Here is an 18,827-nt window from a genome sequence, read left to right on the forward strand (position 1 = left end):
TACCTTCAAGATCTCCCAGAACACTACTCTCATCGTTCTGGTCTTCAGTTTCCTTCCTAGCATCTGGAACTGGTCCTTCAGTGTTTCCTTGCTGTAGTACCTGTTGCTCACGTTGTTTGTCCCAACGTGAATGCTGGGCTGATGTCGGAGGGGTGGGTGGAGATACCTCTCGCCGCTGCCGCCTGCCTTGTTCTTTTCCCTCTTACTCCTTTCTCTGCTCCCGATTCTGCTCCTTCACTTGCTCGCCTGCCTCCCGACTTTCTCCTGCCTGCCCTCCTCTCTGGGCTCAACTGTTCACTCGCCGTTGGCCCCTCCCCTTTTAAGGGGGAGCTCCGTATCTGCTGGGTAGACGCCGGAGGAGTGGGCAGAGCTACCTCTCGCTGCTACCTCTGCCTTGTTCTTTCCCCTCTTACTCCTCTCTTTCTCTCTCTGCTCCCGATTCTGCTCCTTCTGCTCGCCTGCTTCCTGACTTTCTCCTGCCTGCCCTGCTCTCTGGGCTCAGCTGTTCACTTGCTGTTGGCCCCCTCCCCTTTAATGGACAGCTACGGATCTGTGCTGGGTTGACTTTGGAGGGGTCATCAGAGCTTCCTCTTGCCACTGCCCCTCCCTCTTGCAAGCCTTGTTCTTTCCCTTCTTACTCCACTCTCTGCTCCTGATTCTGCATTTTCTCGCCTGCCTCTCAATTTTCTCCTGCTTGTCCTTTTCTCTGGGCCTCAGCTGTTTTACTCACCGTTGGCCCCTCGCTCGTTGGCTTCGGGTGCCGGTGTCCAGGGATCCCCTTCATGAGTGCCTCGTATGCCGGCAGCTAACAGTGGGGAAGCCCAGGCTTCCCTCGCCGCCCATGCAGGGATTCCCCCAGCCGCTGATGTCAGGGAAATAAGTTATCCCTTACCACCAAATCTGCTGGGGACTCCCTTACTGCTGCCGCCGGCTTTAGCGGCTGGGGCGGTTCAGGCTTTTCAGCTGCTACAGGCCTCGGGGGTGTTTTTCATGGTGGGCTTTGCTCCGATTTTGGCGGGAAACCCCTCCGTTTTGTCTGCATTCCCAGGTGACATTCCCTCTGTGTTGGAGAGACAGGGGCAAGTTTCTGCTGGCCCCACTGCTTTAGCATTGAGTCCCATTGGGCCGCCAGGGATGTTTTCCACTGCTTTTGTTTTATCCTTGTGCAAGGCTTATCTTCAGGTGGCCGGGGGTCCTGCTTCTGCACCGGGGGTCTCAGGAAAGGGGTCGTTCCCTCTGTGTCCAATAGGCCTTGCCCCTTCCCCCCAAGGTCAGTGCTGGTTTCGTTCCTGTCTCCTCTTTCGTGCAAGCAGCCGAGGGTCTCTTGGGACGATGATTTTTTAATATGGGCATTAGTTCTCGCTTGATGACTATCTGGACCACTTGGTGGACCTCCAGGATCCTGGGGGGGGGGGGGGGGCGGGGATATGGATGTCACTTGCGGAGGTTTTACGGTTCTGCCTGCTGGTGAGGATGTATCGGTGGTGCACATCTTTCAGCGGGAAGATCTCCAGGAGCTTATTCTTCAGGTTTCCTGAGTGTTGCACTTTGAGGAAGATGTGAAGGAACCTCCACGTGTGGTGGACCCCCTGCTTAGGGGGATCCACTCAGTCTCCCGCTCTTTTCCTATGCATCAGGATATTCATGATATTGAGCTTACATAGTGGAAGGGGCCGGGAGTCGCAATTTCGTTTTGCGTTCTCTATGGCTCACTTGTATCCCATCCCGGAGGGGGATAGGGATACCTTGAAGTTGCCAGTGGTGTGCGTGTTGGTTTCGGCCATTCTGAAATGGCATACAGTGCCGGTTGAGGGCGGCTCAGCTTTGAGGGACTCGGAGGAGTTTAGGCTTGAGTCTCTTCTTAAGCAGAATTTTGATGTGTCTGCCTTAGCGGTCTAGGTGGCAATGTGTGGCAGTCTGTTGGCTCGAGGTTGTTTTTGGTGGGCCAAGCATGTCCTTGACTGCTGATGACTGGTCCTTGGTAGAACAGGAAGTAGCCAAAATTAAGATGGGTGCTTCTTATCTCTGAAATGCCATGTATGATCTGTTGCAGATGTCAGCCAAGTTTATAGCTCTCAGGATTGGCGCTTGTCATACCTCGTGTCTTCGGGCTTGGTCAGCGGATGCGGCATCTAAAGCTAAGCTGATGAAATTTCTGTCTTGTTTGGCGAGGATTTGGACAAATTGGTTCAGAACTTAATGGACTCTAAGGTGCCCTGTCTTCCTGAAGACCGTGCCTGCGCGGGGTGGTGTTGCTTTGGGAGTATTTGTGTGATTTCCGCAGACATCGCTCTGGTCAAGGGGTAGCTTTTCCTGTAGCTGGGTTTTACCGGGGCCTTTTCATTCAGTGCATGCAGTCCTTTCGGGAGGCCCGTTGGGCAGGGATGTGATTCTTCCACCCACCCCGCCCAATGACTCCTTACTGGTACCTCTCCTGATGAAGGTAGGCACCCATTACGGGATTTTTACCAGGGGTGGACCGAGATCACAATGGATCAGTGGGTCATGGAGGTGATTTGGGACGGTTATGCTCTGGAGTTTTCCTGTGCCTTGCCAAATTACTTTCTCGCTTCTCCTTACCAGGCAGCATAGAAGAAGAGGGCCTTTTGCCAGACGCTTCAAAGACTGCTTGATCTCAAAGTTGTAGTTCCAGTATCTCCTTAGGAGTGTTACACCGGCTGTTATTCCATTTTCTTCATGGTGCCCAAGAAAGAGGATTTCTTTTGACCCATCTTGAATCTGAAGTGGGTCAACAGGGCTTTCCGGGTTCCGTTTTTTTTTTGCATGGAGACCCTGAGAACTGTTATTCTAGTGGTTCAGCCAGGGGAATTCTTGACCTCTCGATCTGACGGAGGCCTACTTGGATGTTTGTCGGGTTCTTCGTGCTTATGTTCAGTGGACCCAGGAGTTCTGAAAGTCGGATCATCTTTTTGTCCTCTAAGCGGGTCCTCAAAAGAGGGATGACACTTCCAAGGCTACCATTTGAACTGGATCACTGCACTGCATACCTTCTTTAGAAGAAGCCTGTTCCGGAATTTCTCAAGGCTCATTCCACTCGGGGTCAGGCAGCTTCTTGGCATGAGTCTTCTTTGGTGCCTCCAGTGGTTATCTGTAAAGCCTCGGTTTGATCTTCTCTGCATTTCTTTGTGCAACATTACCATGTGGACGTCCAGGCGTGTCGGGACGCGGTGTTGGTTGAGCGTGTTCTGGTGGTGGCCCTACGGGAGTCCCACCCATGATGGGTACTGCTTTGGTATGTCCTATCAGTGAACTGTACTGGTCTGGAGATGCGCTAAAGAGGGAGAAATTAGGTTCTTATCTGCTAATTTTCTTTCTTTTAGACTTTCCAGACTGGTACAGTCCCCACTCTGCCTGTCTGTCTGTCCATTCTTAAAGGATTTGCCTAAAAAGCGTGATGATTTTTTTTTTTTTTCTGCAGGTTCTAGTATTTTTCTATGGTCGGGGAGATTAAAGAACAGTGGCTATGGCTCAGCTGGTAAAGCTGTGGGGACATTTGCTGAAGGGGCTTTTTCTATGCAATTTCCAACAATATTGCTCTATGCTAGTTGTTACTCCTGTTAGTTACTGTTCTAATTAGCACTTCTTAGTTCTGCTTGGCTATTCAGCAGTCTGGTTATATTAGGGGGAAGCGGAACAACAAAAGAACCAAAGGTCCAACTTCGTCTGCAGTGAAAAAACAGACCAGAGCAAACAAACCAAAACTGCAGACTTGTACACGGTGCAGGCAAATTTTATTTTGACAAATAAATCTTAACTAAAAACCTTTTACCAGACAGGGGACCCAACACGGTCCGTGTTTCGGACAACCTTCATCAGGGGTCCATGGTAATAAAGGTAAAAAGAAGCCTGGAAAAATAGCGTTTGGTAGCACACCAGTGAATCTCCGAAATGCACTACAAGTTCGTCACAGTAAAAAAAATGGTGACGGAACCCACAAGGGAAAAAGCGATATTGGATCTGGTCCTCACAAATGGAGAGAGTATCTCTAATGTTCGAGTGGGTGCTCATCTGGGAAGTAGTGATCATCAAACGGTTTGGTTTGATATAACGGCTAAAGTGGAGAGTGGCCGCATGATACGTAAAGTCCTAGATTTCAAACGTACGGACTTTAATGCAATGGGAAAGTACCTGAAGAAAGAGCTGTTAGGATGGGAGGACATAAGAGAAGTGGAAAGACAGTGGTCTAAGCTGAAAGGAGCGATAAAAATGGCTACGGACCTTTATGTGAAGAAAATCAATAAAAACAAGAGAAAAAGGAAGCCAATATGGTTCTCCAACCTAGTGACTGAGAAAATAAAGGCGAAAGAGTTGGCGTTCATGAAATATAAAAAAACCCAAGAAGAGGAGAGCAGAAAGGACTACAGGGTGAAACTGAAAGAAGCCAAGAGAGAGATACGTTTGGCGAAGGCACAGGCGGAAGAACAAATGACTAAAAATGTAAAAAAGGGAGATAAAAAATTTTTCAGATATATTAGTAAAAGGAGGAAGATAAAAAATGGAATTGCTAGGCTAAAAGATGCTGGGAACAAATATGTGGAGAGTGATGAGAAAGCAAATGTGCTAAACAAATACTTCTGTTATGTGTTCACAGAAGAAAATCCTGGAGAAGGACCGAGATTATCTGGCAAAGTTACACAAGAAAATGGAGTAGATTCTGCGCCGTTCACGGAGGAGGGTGTTTATGAGCAACTTGAAAAACTGAAGGTGGACAAAGCGATGGGACCAGACGGGATCCATCCCAGGATACTAAGGGAGCTCAGAGAGGTTCTGGCGAGTCCTATTAAAGACTTGTTCAACAAATCTCTGGAGACAGGAGTGATTCCTGGGGATTGGAGGAGAGCGGATGTGGTCCCTATTCATAAAAGTGGTCACAGGGATGAAGCAGGAAACTACAGGCCGGTGAGCCTCACTTCAGTTGTTGGAAAAATAATGGAAGTGTTGCTGAAAGAAAGGATAGTGTACTTCCTTGAATCTAATGGGTTACAGGATCATGCCAAACGAATCTGATTGAATTTTTTGATTGGGTGACCAGAGAGCTGGATCGAGGACATATGCTAGATATAATTTACTTGGATTTCAGCAAAGCCTTTGATACAGTTCCTCATTGGAGGCTGTTGAACAAACTTGAAGGCTGAAGTTAGGACCCAAAGTGGTGAACTGGGTCAGAAACTGGCTGTCGGAGAGATGCCAGAGGGTGGTGGTTAATGGAAGTCGCTCGAAGGAAGGAAAGGTGAGTAGTGGAGTCCCTCAGGGTTCGGTGCTGGGGCCAATCCTGTTCAATATGTTTGTGAGTGACATTGCTGAAGGGTTAGAAGGAAAAGTGTGCCTTTTTGCAGATGATACCAAGATTTGTAACAGAGTAGACACAGAAGAGGGAGTGGAGAATATGAAAAAGGATCTGCAAAAGTTAGAGGAATGGTCTAATGCCTGGCAACTAAAATTCAATGCAAAGAAATGCAGAGTAATGCATTTGGGAATTAATAATAGGAAGGAACCGTAAATGCTGGGAGAACAGAAGTTGATATGCACGAATGGGGAGAGGGACCTTGGGGTTATAGTGTCCGAAGATCTATAGGCGAAAAAACAGTGTGACAAGGCAGTGGCTGCTGCCAGAAGGATGCTGGGCTGTATAAAGAGAGGCGTAGTCAGTAGAAGGAAGAAGGTGTTGACGCCCCTGTACAGGTCATTGGTGAGGCCCCACTTGGAGTATTGTGTTCAGTTTTGGAGACCGTATCTGGCGAAAGACGTAAGAAGACTTGAGGCGGTCCAGAGGAGGGCGACGAAAATGATAGGAGGCTTGCGCCAGAAGACGTATGAGGAGAGACTGGAAGCCCTGAATATGTATACCCTAGCGGGAAGGAGAGACAGGGGAGATGTAATGTAATGTAATTTATTTCTTATATATCGCTAAACTCCGTTAGGATTCTAAGCGGTTTACAGAAAAAACAGGCAATAGGGTGCATTAAAATTATAAGTAAAATATAAGTAAAATAGGTACTTAGATATTCCCTTACTGTCCTGAAGGCTCACAATCTAACTCAAGTACCTAGAAAAATGACAATTAGTAGAGTAATGAAAAAATTAAAATAGAGATAGATGAGAAAAATAAGAAAATAAACATTCTAACAAGACTACAATGGTCTAAAGGACTTTGAAAGATTGAAAAAAGAGGGGAGATAGGAAATAGAAGTAGGAGGGAGAACCGTTGAAACTATAGAATTCTTGGGAAATTTAAATGAAATTTAAATAATAAAGTAGGAAACAAAAACCAAGTGGCAAAACAATGAATGAGATTTAAAAATAAAATATCATAAACTAAAAAAGAACGTGAAAAAAATAAAAAAAAATATGGTTCAAATACTTGAAGGGTATTAACGTAGAACAAAATCTTTTCCAGAGAAAGGAAAATGGTAAAACCAGAGGACATAATTTGAGGTTGAGGGGTAGTAGATTCAGGGGCAATGTTAGGAAATTCTACTTTACGGAGAGGGTAGTGGATGCCTGGAATGCGCTCCCGAGAGAGGTGGTGGAGAGTAAAACTGTGACTGAGTTCAAAGAAGCGTGGGATGAACACAGAAGATTTAGAATCAGAAAATAATATTAAATATTGAACTAGGCCAGTTACTGGGCAGACTTGCATGGTCTGTGTCTGTGTATGGCCGTTTGGTGAAGGATGGGCAGGGGAAGGCTTCAATGGCTGGGAGGGTGTAGATGGGCTCGAGTAAGTCTTAACAGAGATTTCGGCAGTTGGATCCCAAGCACAGTACCGGATAAAGCTTTGGATTCTTGCCCAGATATAGCTAAGAAGAAAAAAAAAATTTAAATTGAATCAGGTTGGGCAGACTGGATGGACCATTCGGGTCTTTATCTGTCGTCATCTACTATGTTACTATGATATATTATGATTATAAATAATATATCTAAAAACATAAATAATGTGCCATAAAACACAAATAGTGCATCTTATAATGTAAACTCAATACAGTCTTTTTGAAAATAATAAAAATAGCAAAAATCATAATACAGTAGTATGCAATCAAAAAAATTAGGACGACACACAACTGGATCAGTCCTTATATGTGAAACAGTGGCTTGTACAAAATTAGATGAATTTATGAATTGAAAGTGCAAAATAACAGATTGATAGATGCAGTGTAATTCAGAAGGCAGTGGCACCTTACTTAGAAGAAAAACAAAGAAAGCATTTCCCTCTAGTAACAGCTAATGGCTTTCCTAAAATTATAGAAGTCAGCAGTACAAAAGTTAGATGTTTCTCAATAAATTTAGAGAAAATGAAAGGATCATGTATAAAAATGGAAAACCTACAGCCAAAATTTCTTCTGGAGGCTTTCTGTAAAAATCAACCAAGTTCGTTATACCACTGGGTTTTTCTACACCCTTTGAAGATCAAAAATGAACAGTTGAGATGTTCTATGTGGCTGAGTTCACTGTAAGTAAGAAGCTAAGGCTCGTTTGCAATCCTAAGTATGAAGAGCAGTTTCTCCAGGGTTAGAATGAGACTTGGGAAAGAACACTGTAAGCACAATCGATTGATTCGGATGAAATTCAGTGACTATTTGGAGGAGGAATTTTGGATGGGTGCGAAGCACTACTTTATCATGGTGGAATACTATAAAATGTGAGTCCGCCACCAGTGTTTGTGAAAGGATCAAAATTATGAAAGGAATAAAATTATTAATCCTCAGAATCCTTACTGGCCTCAGTTACCAAAAACCCACAGGTCAGCAGACTAAGGGTCTCTTTTACTAAGTCGTGGTAGAGGTTTCTGCCACAGCCTGGGGCACTGAATGCTCCAAGTTAAAACCAAACAAAAACTGCAGGCTATGTACAGGATGCAGGCAATGTTTATTGTACCAATGATAAAATGCAGTAATACATACAACCTTATTACCAACCAAGAGACCCGACACGATCCGTGTTTTGGACAACACGCCTTCCTCAGGGGTCCATGGTAAATAAGGTATGAAACAAAACCGCAAAGAAAAGGTGGATAACAAACAAATGCCTGTATGAATCAATCCACGAAATGAGAACCTCGGGGTGTTGGAGCATTTAGTGCTCTAGTAAAAAAAAAAAAAAAAAAAAGGGGGGGGGGGTAAATTTGTAACACTTTTAAGACTTCAAAAAGCCCAATTAAAAACTTAATAAATCCAGATTTTAATGTAAATTGTTTAAAAAATTTAAAAAGGCAAAATAATGTAGAATTAAAGGACAAATTGTCCTCATAATTGCTAAATTTTGCTAAAATATGCTTTCAAACTTGTCTGAAAGTTTAACACTCATAATTTCTATGCATTCAGCCAGATATTCTATATGTTCCATTTGGATCATTCTATGCCAAGTGGACCAATACTGAAAACCGCCCACGCTCGACCCCCTTGAAATCCAACCAAATTTTACAGGGGAGTTGTCTAGGGTCTCAAATGAAACTCTGCAAATTTTTTTGGATCTATCTCAATTTGGTCAGGAGCTAGGGGTGGTTGAACAAAAGCAGTCGATCCCATTCCCATGCTTCATGTTACCTAAAACGCCAACTTTGCTTAAGCACTGCGGCAGAAGGAAACTACCTAGGAGTCTGAATTTTTCCAGTTTGGTACAACACCTTGGGGCAAGTTTCTATGCCAGGTTTGAAATCTTTTGCGAACTAAACAGCATACTGCGCTAACCCCGCCCTTAGGTGTCCAGGAATAATGACAATTGCACATATATTACCAGTCCAATATTGTTTATTAATATTAACAGCAAATTCTCGCATTGAAAGGCATATGTGCAATGGAGACCAATCAGGCGTGAAAATTGCACCTCTCCATCCACATGGCTCACCACTTTCAGAATCCCCCTCCCTCTCTCCTCTGGTTAGGCTGTAACTTCCTGTCCCTTTCTTTACATCTCCTAACATCATCTTATTCCAGCTCTCTTCCCTGCTGCCCTCCTATGGGTCCATCTCTGCTCCTCTATACCCATGGTCTAACATTTTGCTACCTCACTTTTCTGGTTTTCTTCTTCCCTCCCCCCTTGATGCTAAACAATTAAATGAAGGGAAAAAAGAGAGATGCTGCATCTCTCTGCCTTCTATCTACAGGCCTAACATTTCTCTCTCCCTCCCTTCCATCCCAAGATCAACTTCTCTCCCTTTCTCTTCCCAACTGCCCCCATCCCATATCTATCCCCTACCTGCTTGCGTCCCTTCCCCAGGACCACCATTTATCCCTTTCTCTTCCCAACAGTTCTCCCTTCAAGTATGTCTTTCCCTCTTCCTTCACACCACCCCAGGTCCAACTTCTGTCCCTTCAGACCATTGCCCACCATCTCTCTCTGTCTTCTGTTTCTGGCCCCATAAGCTCTCCCCCCAAGCCCAATCTAGTATTTCCCAGTATGTTCTCCCCCTTCTATCATTATCCATGCATCTCTACCTCACTCCTCTCCCACCACCATGTCCAATAATTCCCTCCCTCCTCTCTTTGCCCAACAGTTCTCCTCTTTCTTCATCTCCCCATGTGCACCATCTCTTTCCCTCTCTGACACTCAATTCTCCCTTTCTATTCTCTCCCTTACCTCAGCATCTCTTTCCCTCACTCCCTTCATTCTTCCATCTTATGGCTCATGCTCCCCTCCCTCTTTCCTTCTGTGTCCTAAGTTCATGCCTCTCCTTCCATCATTTGTCCTGTTTGTGCTCTCAAGTCCCAACACATCCTTCTCCCTCCCTCCCTTCTGTACTGCGGGTGTTTACTTTCTTGCCGACTCCCTCCTCCGTCTTGCTGCAGTATTCGCTCAAAGCCGTAGGCAGTGGCTCCTTCGTGCCTCCCGCAGCTGATCTGGAAGCCTTCTCTCTGACATCACAGGAGGCACGTAGGAGCAGCTGCCTGCGGCTTTGAGCGAACACTGCAGCAAGATGGAGGAGGGAGCCGGCAAGAATGTAAACATCCGGGGGCGGCAAAGGAAAACGCCACATCGCCTTCGAGCAGGGCTGGGCCGCTTGAAAAGCTTCACGGGGCCGCATGTGCTCATGGGCCACAGGTTGTTAAATATTGCATGGGGAATAAGAAAAAATGTTTTAGTGAATGCCTTAGAACTCTGTTAGCTGAAGCTTAGCACACTGTTAACAGATGCCATATTTTTGCAAGTTCTGTCTTTCCTTTTGTAGACAAGTATTCTGCTTTTGCTTGTGCTCTCAGCATCTCGGCATGCAATTGTGATAGGAAAAAAAACTATTTCCTCTTACAAAAGTGAGGGGAACAAAAGACAAGCAAGATTATATATTTTAAGTAGTTGAACTAGTTATGCTTTTTGTATCTTAACGAGTAAAGGACATTCGTAAGTAGATTTCATGATGCCTTCATTTTACACACAGCTTTCTTGTTTACATTATAAGAACAAGAGTGCATTACTGGATGTATTATATAATGTAAAACAGCTGGCAAACTTTCAGTTATGGAGTGCTTTCTAAATATTAGTGATGTTGAAGGGATATACTGGTTATTGGTTTGTGTTCTATTTCTTTTCAGGGGTCTCTGCAAGAAGTCATAGGCTGGGGTTTACTGGGATGGAAATACCATGCTAATGTAATTGGCCCAGTACAATGTGATGGAATTGCTAACCTAGGGGTTATTCAAATCGCCTGTGCAGAGAAGTGCTTTCTTATCTTAACTAGAAATGGGCGAATTTATATGCAAGTTTACAGCAGTGATACATTGGTAAGTTTTGGTTTGTAAAGTATATATTGATTGTATTTTTGGTTTACTACTGTATGTAGTAGAAATAATTCCCTTGGTGGTGATTTTGGAATTAATGCAGATTAATTCAATACAAGCATATCTGTACAACTTAATGCTTTCTTTTTTGTTTGCACTTGAAGTAAATCTCTGATGCACTGAGAAACATTTTCTTTGGTATGCATGTTAAAATATGGTAAACATTTATTTTCATTATAAATTCCTTTATAATATAGAGCAATATTTCCCAACATGCAGTACACATAACCATCCAAAAACAAATCATTCCCTCTTTTTCCCTCTCCCCAAATTTCCGGTGGTCTTGTTATTTCTCTGGCGTGATGTGCTGGAGCTGCAAACAGGGCTGTGGAGTCAGTACACCAAACCTCTGATGCTAACTCTGTTTCTGACTTCAAATCATATTGGTCTTTAAAGTTTTATTCTGGCTAATTACTAGTAACTATGGCCCCGATGTACAAAAGGTTTCCTTGCAAGTAAGCCACCAAGAACCTTATGCAAATACATTACAAGGAGCTCATTAGTATTTTATAGAGCACTCCGTGTAATGCACAGCAGGGAAACGCATTGTTTCCTGTGTACACTTTAATAGCAGGATCTGAGCTGCCATAGTCTTAGACCCTGATTCACAAAAGATAGCGACTCAATCGCTGTTGGCCGATTTGCAAACAGCGATTGATTCACTATCAAGTTTGCATACAAATGATTTGCATGGAGGTACAAATCATTTGCATGCAAGCTCACTGACTCAATTGCTTTGTGAGTGATTGAGTCGGTGCAGTGCCCTGACAGTAATGAAAGGAGAAGCAGCCTCCTGTCACTGCTCTCAGGGCTTCTGCAGGTTTAAAAAAAAATTATTTTAATGGCACAGAAATTTTGCGTGTGTACACTGCCGGGACGTCTCTTCTCAGCCCTGGACTAGCAGCGGCAGCAGCCGCAATTTCATCAAGCAGCCGCGGGGCATTTGCTAGGCTGGCCCACTTTGATAATGCAAGATGGGCTGGCCTAGCAAAATCCCCGAGGCTGCCCGGGCTAGCGGATGCTGGACAGGGGGAGCAGGAAAGGGAGAAGGGGTGCTACTGGACAGGGTGGAGGTAAAAGGAAGGGAGGAGGGCTTCTGCTGGACAGGGGGAGCAGGGAAAGGCTGCTGCTGGACAGGGGGAGGTAAAGAGAAGGGCTACTGCTGTACAGGGGGGAGAGACAGAAAGACAGCAGGCAGGGAGAGAGAAAGAAAGACAGACAAGCAGGGGGCAGGGAGAGAGACAGAAAGAAAGACCAGGGAGCAGGGAGAGAGAGAGACAGAAAGAAAGAACATAAGAATTGCCGCTGCTTGGTCAGACCAGTGGTCCATCGTGGCAGCACTCTGGTCAAAGACCAACGCCCTAACTGAGATTAGTCCTATCTGCTTACGTTCTGGTTAAGCAGGAACTTGTCTAACTTTGTCTTGAATCCCTGGAGCGTGTTTTCCCCTATAACAAACTCTGGAAGAGCGTTTCAGTTTTCTACCACTCTCTGGGTGAAGAATAACTTCCTTATGTTTGTACGGAATCTGTCCCTTTCAATTTAAGAGAGTGCCCTCTCATTCTCCCTACCTTGGAGAGAGTGAACAACCTGTCCTTATCTACTAAGTCTATTCTCTTCAATACCTTGAATGTTTTGATCATGTCCCCTCTCAATCTCCTGTGTTCGAGGCAGAAAAGGCCCAGTTTCTCTAATCTTTTGCTGTACGGCAACGCCTCCAGCCCTTTAACCATTTTAGTCGCTCTTCGGGGTACAAGCTCTATCGCCAGGACAGGTCAGGATAGAAAGGAGGTGGAATAGCCCTATACATAAAAGAAAGCATACAATCGACAAGAATGGACAGAGCAGAGGCGACCAACATAGTAACATAATAACATATTAGATGACGGCAGATAAAGACCCGAATGCTCCATCCAATCTGCCCAACATGATTCAATTTAAATTTTTTTATTTTTCTTCTTAGCTATTTCTGGGCAAAAATCCAAAGCTTTACCCTGTACTGTGCTTGGGTTCCAACTGCCGAAATCTCTGTTAAGACTTACTCCAACCCATCTACACCCTCCATTGAAGCCCTCCCGAGCCCATCCTCCACCAAACGGCCATATACAGACACAGACCGTGCAAGTCTGCCCAGTACTGGCCTTAGTTCAATATTTAATATTATTTTCTGATTCTAAATCCTCTGTGTTCATCCCACTCTTCTTTGAACTCAGTCACAGTTTTACTCTCCACCACCTCTCTCGGGAGCGCATTCCAGGCATCCACTACCCTCTCCGTAAAGTAGAATTTCCTAACATTGCCCCTGAATCTACCACCCCTCAACCTCAAATTATGTCCTCTGGTTTTACCATTTTCCTTTCTCTGGAAAAGATTTTGTTCTACGTTAATACCCTTCAAGTATTTGAATGTCTAAATCATATCTCCCCTGTCTCTCCTTTCCTCTATGATATACATATTCAGGGCTTCCAGTCTCTCCTCATACGCCTTCTGACGCAAGCCTCCTATCATTTTCGTCACCCTCCTCTAGACCGCCTCAAGTCTTCTTGCGTCCTTCGCCAGATACGGTCTCCAAAACTGAACACAATACTCCAAGTGGGGCCTTACCAATGACCTGTACAGGGACATCAACACCTTCTTCCTTCTACTGACTACGCCTCTCTTTATACAGCCCAGCATCCTTCTGGCAACAGCCACTGCCTTGTCACACTGTTTTTTCGCCTTTTGATCTTCGGACACTAACACCCCAAGGTCCCTCTCCCCGTCCGTCCATATCAGCTTCTCTCCTCCCAGCATATACGGTTCCTTCCTATTATTAATCCCCAAATGCATTACTCTGCATTTCTTTGCATTGAATTTTAGTTGCCAGGCATTAGACCATTCCTCTAACTTTTGCAGATCCTTTTTCATATTTTCCACTCCCTCTTCAGTGTCTACTCTGTTACAAATCTTGGTATCATCTGCAAAAAGGCACACTTTTCCTTCTAACCCTTCAGCAATGTCACTCACAAACATATTGAACAGGATTGGCCCCAGCACCGAACCCTGAGGGACTCCACTACACACCTTTCCTTCCTTTGAGCGACTTCCATTAACCACCACCCTCTGGCGTCTGTCCGACAGCCAGTTTCTGACCCAGTTCACCACTTTGGGTCCTAACTTCAGCCCTTCAAGTTTGTTCAACAGCCTCCTATGAGGAACTGTATCAAAGGCTTTGCTGAAATCCAAGTAAATTACATCTAGCATATGTCCTCGATCCAGCTCTCTGGTCACCCAATCAAAAAATTCAATTAGGTTCGTTTGGCACGATTTACCTTTTGTAAAGCCATGTTGGCTCGGATCCTATAACCCATTAGATTCAAGGAAGTACACTATCCTTTCTTTCAGCAAAACTTCCATTATTTTTCCAACAACTAAAGTGAGGCTCACCGACCTGTAGTTTCCTGCTTCATCCCTGTGACCACTTTTATGAATAGGGACCACATCCGCTCTCCTCCAATCCCCAGGAATCACTCCTGTCTCCAGAGATTTGTTGAACAAGTCTTTAATAGGACTCGCCAGAACCTCTCTGAGCTCCCTTAGTATCCTGGGATGGATCCCGTCCGGTCTCATCGCTTTGTCCACCTTCAATTTTTCAAGTTGCTCATAAATACCCTCCTCTGTGAACGGCGCAGAATCTACTCCATTTTCTCGTGTAACTTTGCTAGACAATCTCGGTCCTTCTCCAGGATTTTCTTCTGTGAACACAGAACAGAAGTATTTGTTTAGCACATTTGCTTTCTCCTCATCACTTTCCACATATTGGTTCCCAGCATCTTTTAGCCTAGCAATTCCATTTTTTATCTTCCTCCTTTCTCTAATATATCTGAAAAAATTTTTGTCTCCCTTTTTTACATTTTCAGCCATTTGTTCTTCCGCCTGTGCTTTCGCCAGACGTATCTCTCTTATGGCTTCTTTCAGTTTCACCCTGTAGTCCTTTCTGCTCTCCTCTTCTTGGGTTTTTTTTATATTTCACGAACGCCAACTCTTTCGTCTTTATTTTCTCAGCCACTAGGTTGGAGAACCATATCGGCTTCCTTTTTCTCTTGTTTTTATTGATTTTCTTCACATTAAGGTCCGTAGCCATTTTTATCGCTCCTTTCAGCTTAGACCACTGTCTTTCCACTTCTCTTATGTCCTCCCATCCTAACAGCTCTTTCTTCAGGTACTCTCCCATTGCATTAAAGTCCGTACGTTTGAAATCTAGAACTTTAAGTATCGTGCAGCCGCTCTTCTCTTTAGCCGTTATATCAAACCAAACCGTTTGATGATCGCTACTTCCCAGGTGAGCACCCACTCGAACATTAGAGATACTCTCTCCATTTGTGAGGACCAGATCCAATATCGCTTTTTCCCTAGCAACAGCAGCAGATGAATCCAGAGACCAATGGGATAGCTCACATCTACCAGCAGGTGGAGATAGAGAAACTGATTAGCAGGTGTTCTTATTTGCTGGCACTCCTCCTGTCTCATCAGTATGCTCTATCTCCCAGCAGGGGAAAGTCGCTATTCCAATTGCTCCTGGATTCTGACGATGGCTGGAAATTCCATTTCTCCTGTTGAGATATTCTCTTCCGTGAGCTTACAATTGATTCTATTTCTCCTGTTGAGATTCTTTCTCTTCAGTGAGACAGGGGTGTCCGGCTGAACGGTGCCGGCTTTAGAGGTTACACTTGGGCCCCCCCTTGTCCCTGCCTCACCCTCCCTCCTCTGATAGAGGGTTTATCTGGGTCTCTAGTTTTCTTCTTTCCCTGAAAAAAAAAAAAATAGAGACTGCAGTTGCTATCCACGATTGGGTACTCTTAGTAGTACTCACCCTGTTCCTACCGGAGTCTTACAGCCTTGTAAGCTGGGTTGTGAGTATGCCTTTTGTTACTTTGCAATTGCAAGTTATATTTTGTTGGTTGTTGGTGGTGTTTAGTGCTTCGGGGAACAGTCGCGTGGTTAGCCGGTTGTTTGCTCTATTCTCAGCCGCTAAGCTTTGGTGAGCGATTCGTTTTTGGCAGCTTATTTTCTTGTTGTGGCATAGGTGAGTGGACTGAGCCCCCGCGTTGTAGTTTTGGCTCGGTTGGAGGAGCTGCTGCCTTCCCGCGCACGGGAGACGCTTGGGGGTTTCCTGTGTGGGCGGGGGGGTTGTCCTCGCATTTGCAGCGTGGTACGCTGAGGTTGCCCGTCGTTCGGCAGGTGCTGTGGCTGAGGTCGGGGTAATATAGAGTAGAGAGCCCGTGCCTCTTCCGTGGGCTGTTGGATCGCAAGAGTGCTCCGACGCTGGCAGACGCAATGGGGCGTTCTTATGGTCTGTTTCGGTGGTTTTCTTTCTCTCTGCGCCTTTCTCGGTCTTCCTATTGTTACCTCCCAGTTCCATGAGGCCGGCGAAACCAGCATTGGTGTATTCGCTGGCTCGGCGGAGCACGTCACAATGTGGCTTAAGTTTCCCGCTTGCCATGGCGGTGTTTGAGTCGCCGGCTGAGAGCCGCGTTTTTTTCTGAGTAAAAAAACTAGCGCTCCTGCACTGGAGGGAGGATGCCGCGCCGTTCAGTAGTTTCTCTGATATCCGGCTTCTATTGGCTCAGCCGTTGCTTCTCGGCCTTTCAGGTTGAGTGCGACGGCAGATGCTTACAGTTTATCCTTTGTTCATATTGGGGCCCAGGGTGGGGGAATCTCCCGAGTTGATTGAATGGCTGCGCTTCGGTGATCTCCTATGGGATTTTTTTTGCAGCCCCATTTGCATGCGGTTTGGCGCTATTCTTCTCCCCCCAGTTTCGGCTTCCCTCCGTACTGGGTTGGTAGAAGCCGTGTCTCACGATAATGGGGTCAGTCGCAGGAGAGGTCCCAGATTTTTCACTTTTGGGACTCTCTGCATCTCTCTCGAGGTCTCCCATGGGTGACACTATGTATGTTCAGTGATTTTCTTACTTTTGATACCTTTGAGGCTGCACTGACGGTGTCTGGTGGCGCTATTGAACTGCTTCCTGACCTTTGAAGCGGTTTTTGGGGCATAGGGGCTATTTCCGATTTCCTTCGGGCATAACTATCTTTTTCTGTGTTCCTAGGCCCATCGTTTGTCTTCCCTGGGCCACCTTGAACTGCATACCCTCTGTCAGCTCTTTCGGCTCTCCCAGGGTCAGGGACCTGTCATATGGGCAAGTCACAACGCGTTTGCCTGATTCCTGTTGATTTGCTGTGGTTTTCCTAAGGGCAGTAGATTCAGCATTTTGATTGCATCTCGTTCGTCTTCCCTTTATGGCCCATACGTCTTTTTCGCTCCCGTGGCATGGAGTTAGTCCGGTTTTCAGGCCAGTCTCCCACATAGCTCAGCGCTTGAAAGCACTGCATGTATCTTCCAAAGGTCAGGGGTTAAGTCCTGACTAATGTTCCCAAAGACATGATATTACACACCTGGAATTCTTCTTCCAGTTCCTGCAGTGATCGTACTGCTGTTTTCTGTCCTCTTGCATTTCATTCTGAGGGGATCTTGTCTTCTCCCATGGCCTCGTCAGGCTTTCACATGAGGGAGTCGTCGCTATGCTATCAGGTCAGGGAGTTGTGCATTTTTTTCCAGGATGTTTGCACCTTTGCATATTCCTCAGATTTCCAGTTTGTTCATGGAGTCTCTCTGTTTGGTGTTTTTCTTGGAAGTGTTACTGGTCCTCGAGACGGTTCTTGTAGTTCTTGGGGTACCACTGAATGTAGGGTGGCCAAGACGGGAGCATTGGGCAGGCTGGATCCCATGCTGCTGCATTAGTTCTCGGGTTACACTTTTCTGTTGGCAACCTGGGAGGGGATAGTTTCTCTATGGACTAGAAGTCGGCACTAGGTTTGCCTGCCTCCCTTGGACCGGCGCTTTAGGTCCTGGTACATGCCAGTTCGCCTACCCTTGGATTCACAAGCGTTTTAGAAGCAGTAAGCGGTGGACCGTTTTGGCGCGGCCAGGCGATTCATCTGATTTCTTCTTGACTGCCTGCTTGGTTAGAACGAATTCCAGTCAGGCCATTTGACTGACATGAAAAGGTTGGTTTCTTTTCCGCAATTCCTTGCTCGTACTTTTTCAAATTTGCAGCGCTTTTTTTCTTAGGTACTCTTTCGAGGTACTTCGGGATGTTATTTTTGGTTCATATAGGAGGACCAGGGGCTTCTTTCCGGAGACGTGGACGTTACGTCTCGGTCTCAGAGTGGATTTATTCGTCTCTTGTCAGGTCTAAGAGTATGGGATTATAGACAGTTTCTAGGTTCCTTATTGCTAACTCACTGGGAACTTCGGCTTGCTATCCCCTTCTGCTACTAAAGCTGTTACTTTAGTTTCAGTTGTTCCCAGTATCTCTGGGATCCATTTATTTAGGATGCTCCTCCTGCTTCGCTCTGGGAGATGTGATGGCTCAGGGCGATGTCGCTTTTAGAGACTTGCCTCGGTCTTTGCTGGACTTGCTCTTGTCCACTAACCATTTTGGGCTGTCGGGTTGGGGGGACTCGATGGCTTCTTTCCTCAGCTCCTGGAGTCTGGTCTTCAAGAGGCGATTCTGTACTTGTTTATTCTTCTACTCTTAAGCAGGGTCAGGCTACATTTCTGGAGCTTCTGACTATTCTTCTGGAATGCTGCTAAAGATCCTTTTGGGTCATTATTAGGATGGAAATTTTTCTCTACAGCTTGGGCAGTAGGTGTTATACTCGGTTGGCAGGTGAAGTTGTTCTGCTTCATTGAGTGGACTCTTGTCTTCGTCTTCTGTTGGCAGATCCTTTTTTGGATCAGGATAAGGGTGTGATTTGACTTTATCGCCGCGGAAGTTGAGCATGGCCCATTTCTTGGATGTTTCTGTGTACAGCGCTGTGTACGTTCGTGGAGGGGTGCATGTTAGTATTAGTATAATCTTCTACATCCTGGGTATTGTGGCTCAGCCATTATTCCTCATTTTGGGAAAGCGAGATCTCATTGACCTGGAACTCATGGCCCCGTCTCTCAATTCTACTCTTCCTAGCTTCTTCGGTGGGCCCAGGGAGTGG

General features: G+C 45.5%; 1 protein-coding gene across 1 annotated transcript in view; it reads left to right on the plus strand.

Annotated features, from left to right (window-relative positions):
* HERC2 (HECT and RLD domain containing E3 ubiquitin protein ligase 2) overlaps nt 1-18,827 on the plus strand; it is a 3,346,202-nt gene that overhangs the window by 293,910 nt on the left and 3,033,465 nt on the right. Inside the window, 1 exon segment of the mRNA XM_033948978.1 lies at nt 10,548-10,736. Within this exon segment, the coding sequence (XP_033804869.1) occupies nt 10,548-10,736 (189 nt within the window).

The sequence above is a fragment of the Geotrypetes seraphini genome, chromosome 6 (assembly GCF_902459505.1).
Source record: "Geotrypetes seraphini chromosome 6, aGeoSer1.1, whole genome shotgun sequence".
NCBI lineage: Eukaryota > Metazoa > Chordata > Amphibia > Gymnophiona > Dermophiidae > Geotrypetes > Geotrypetes seraphini.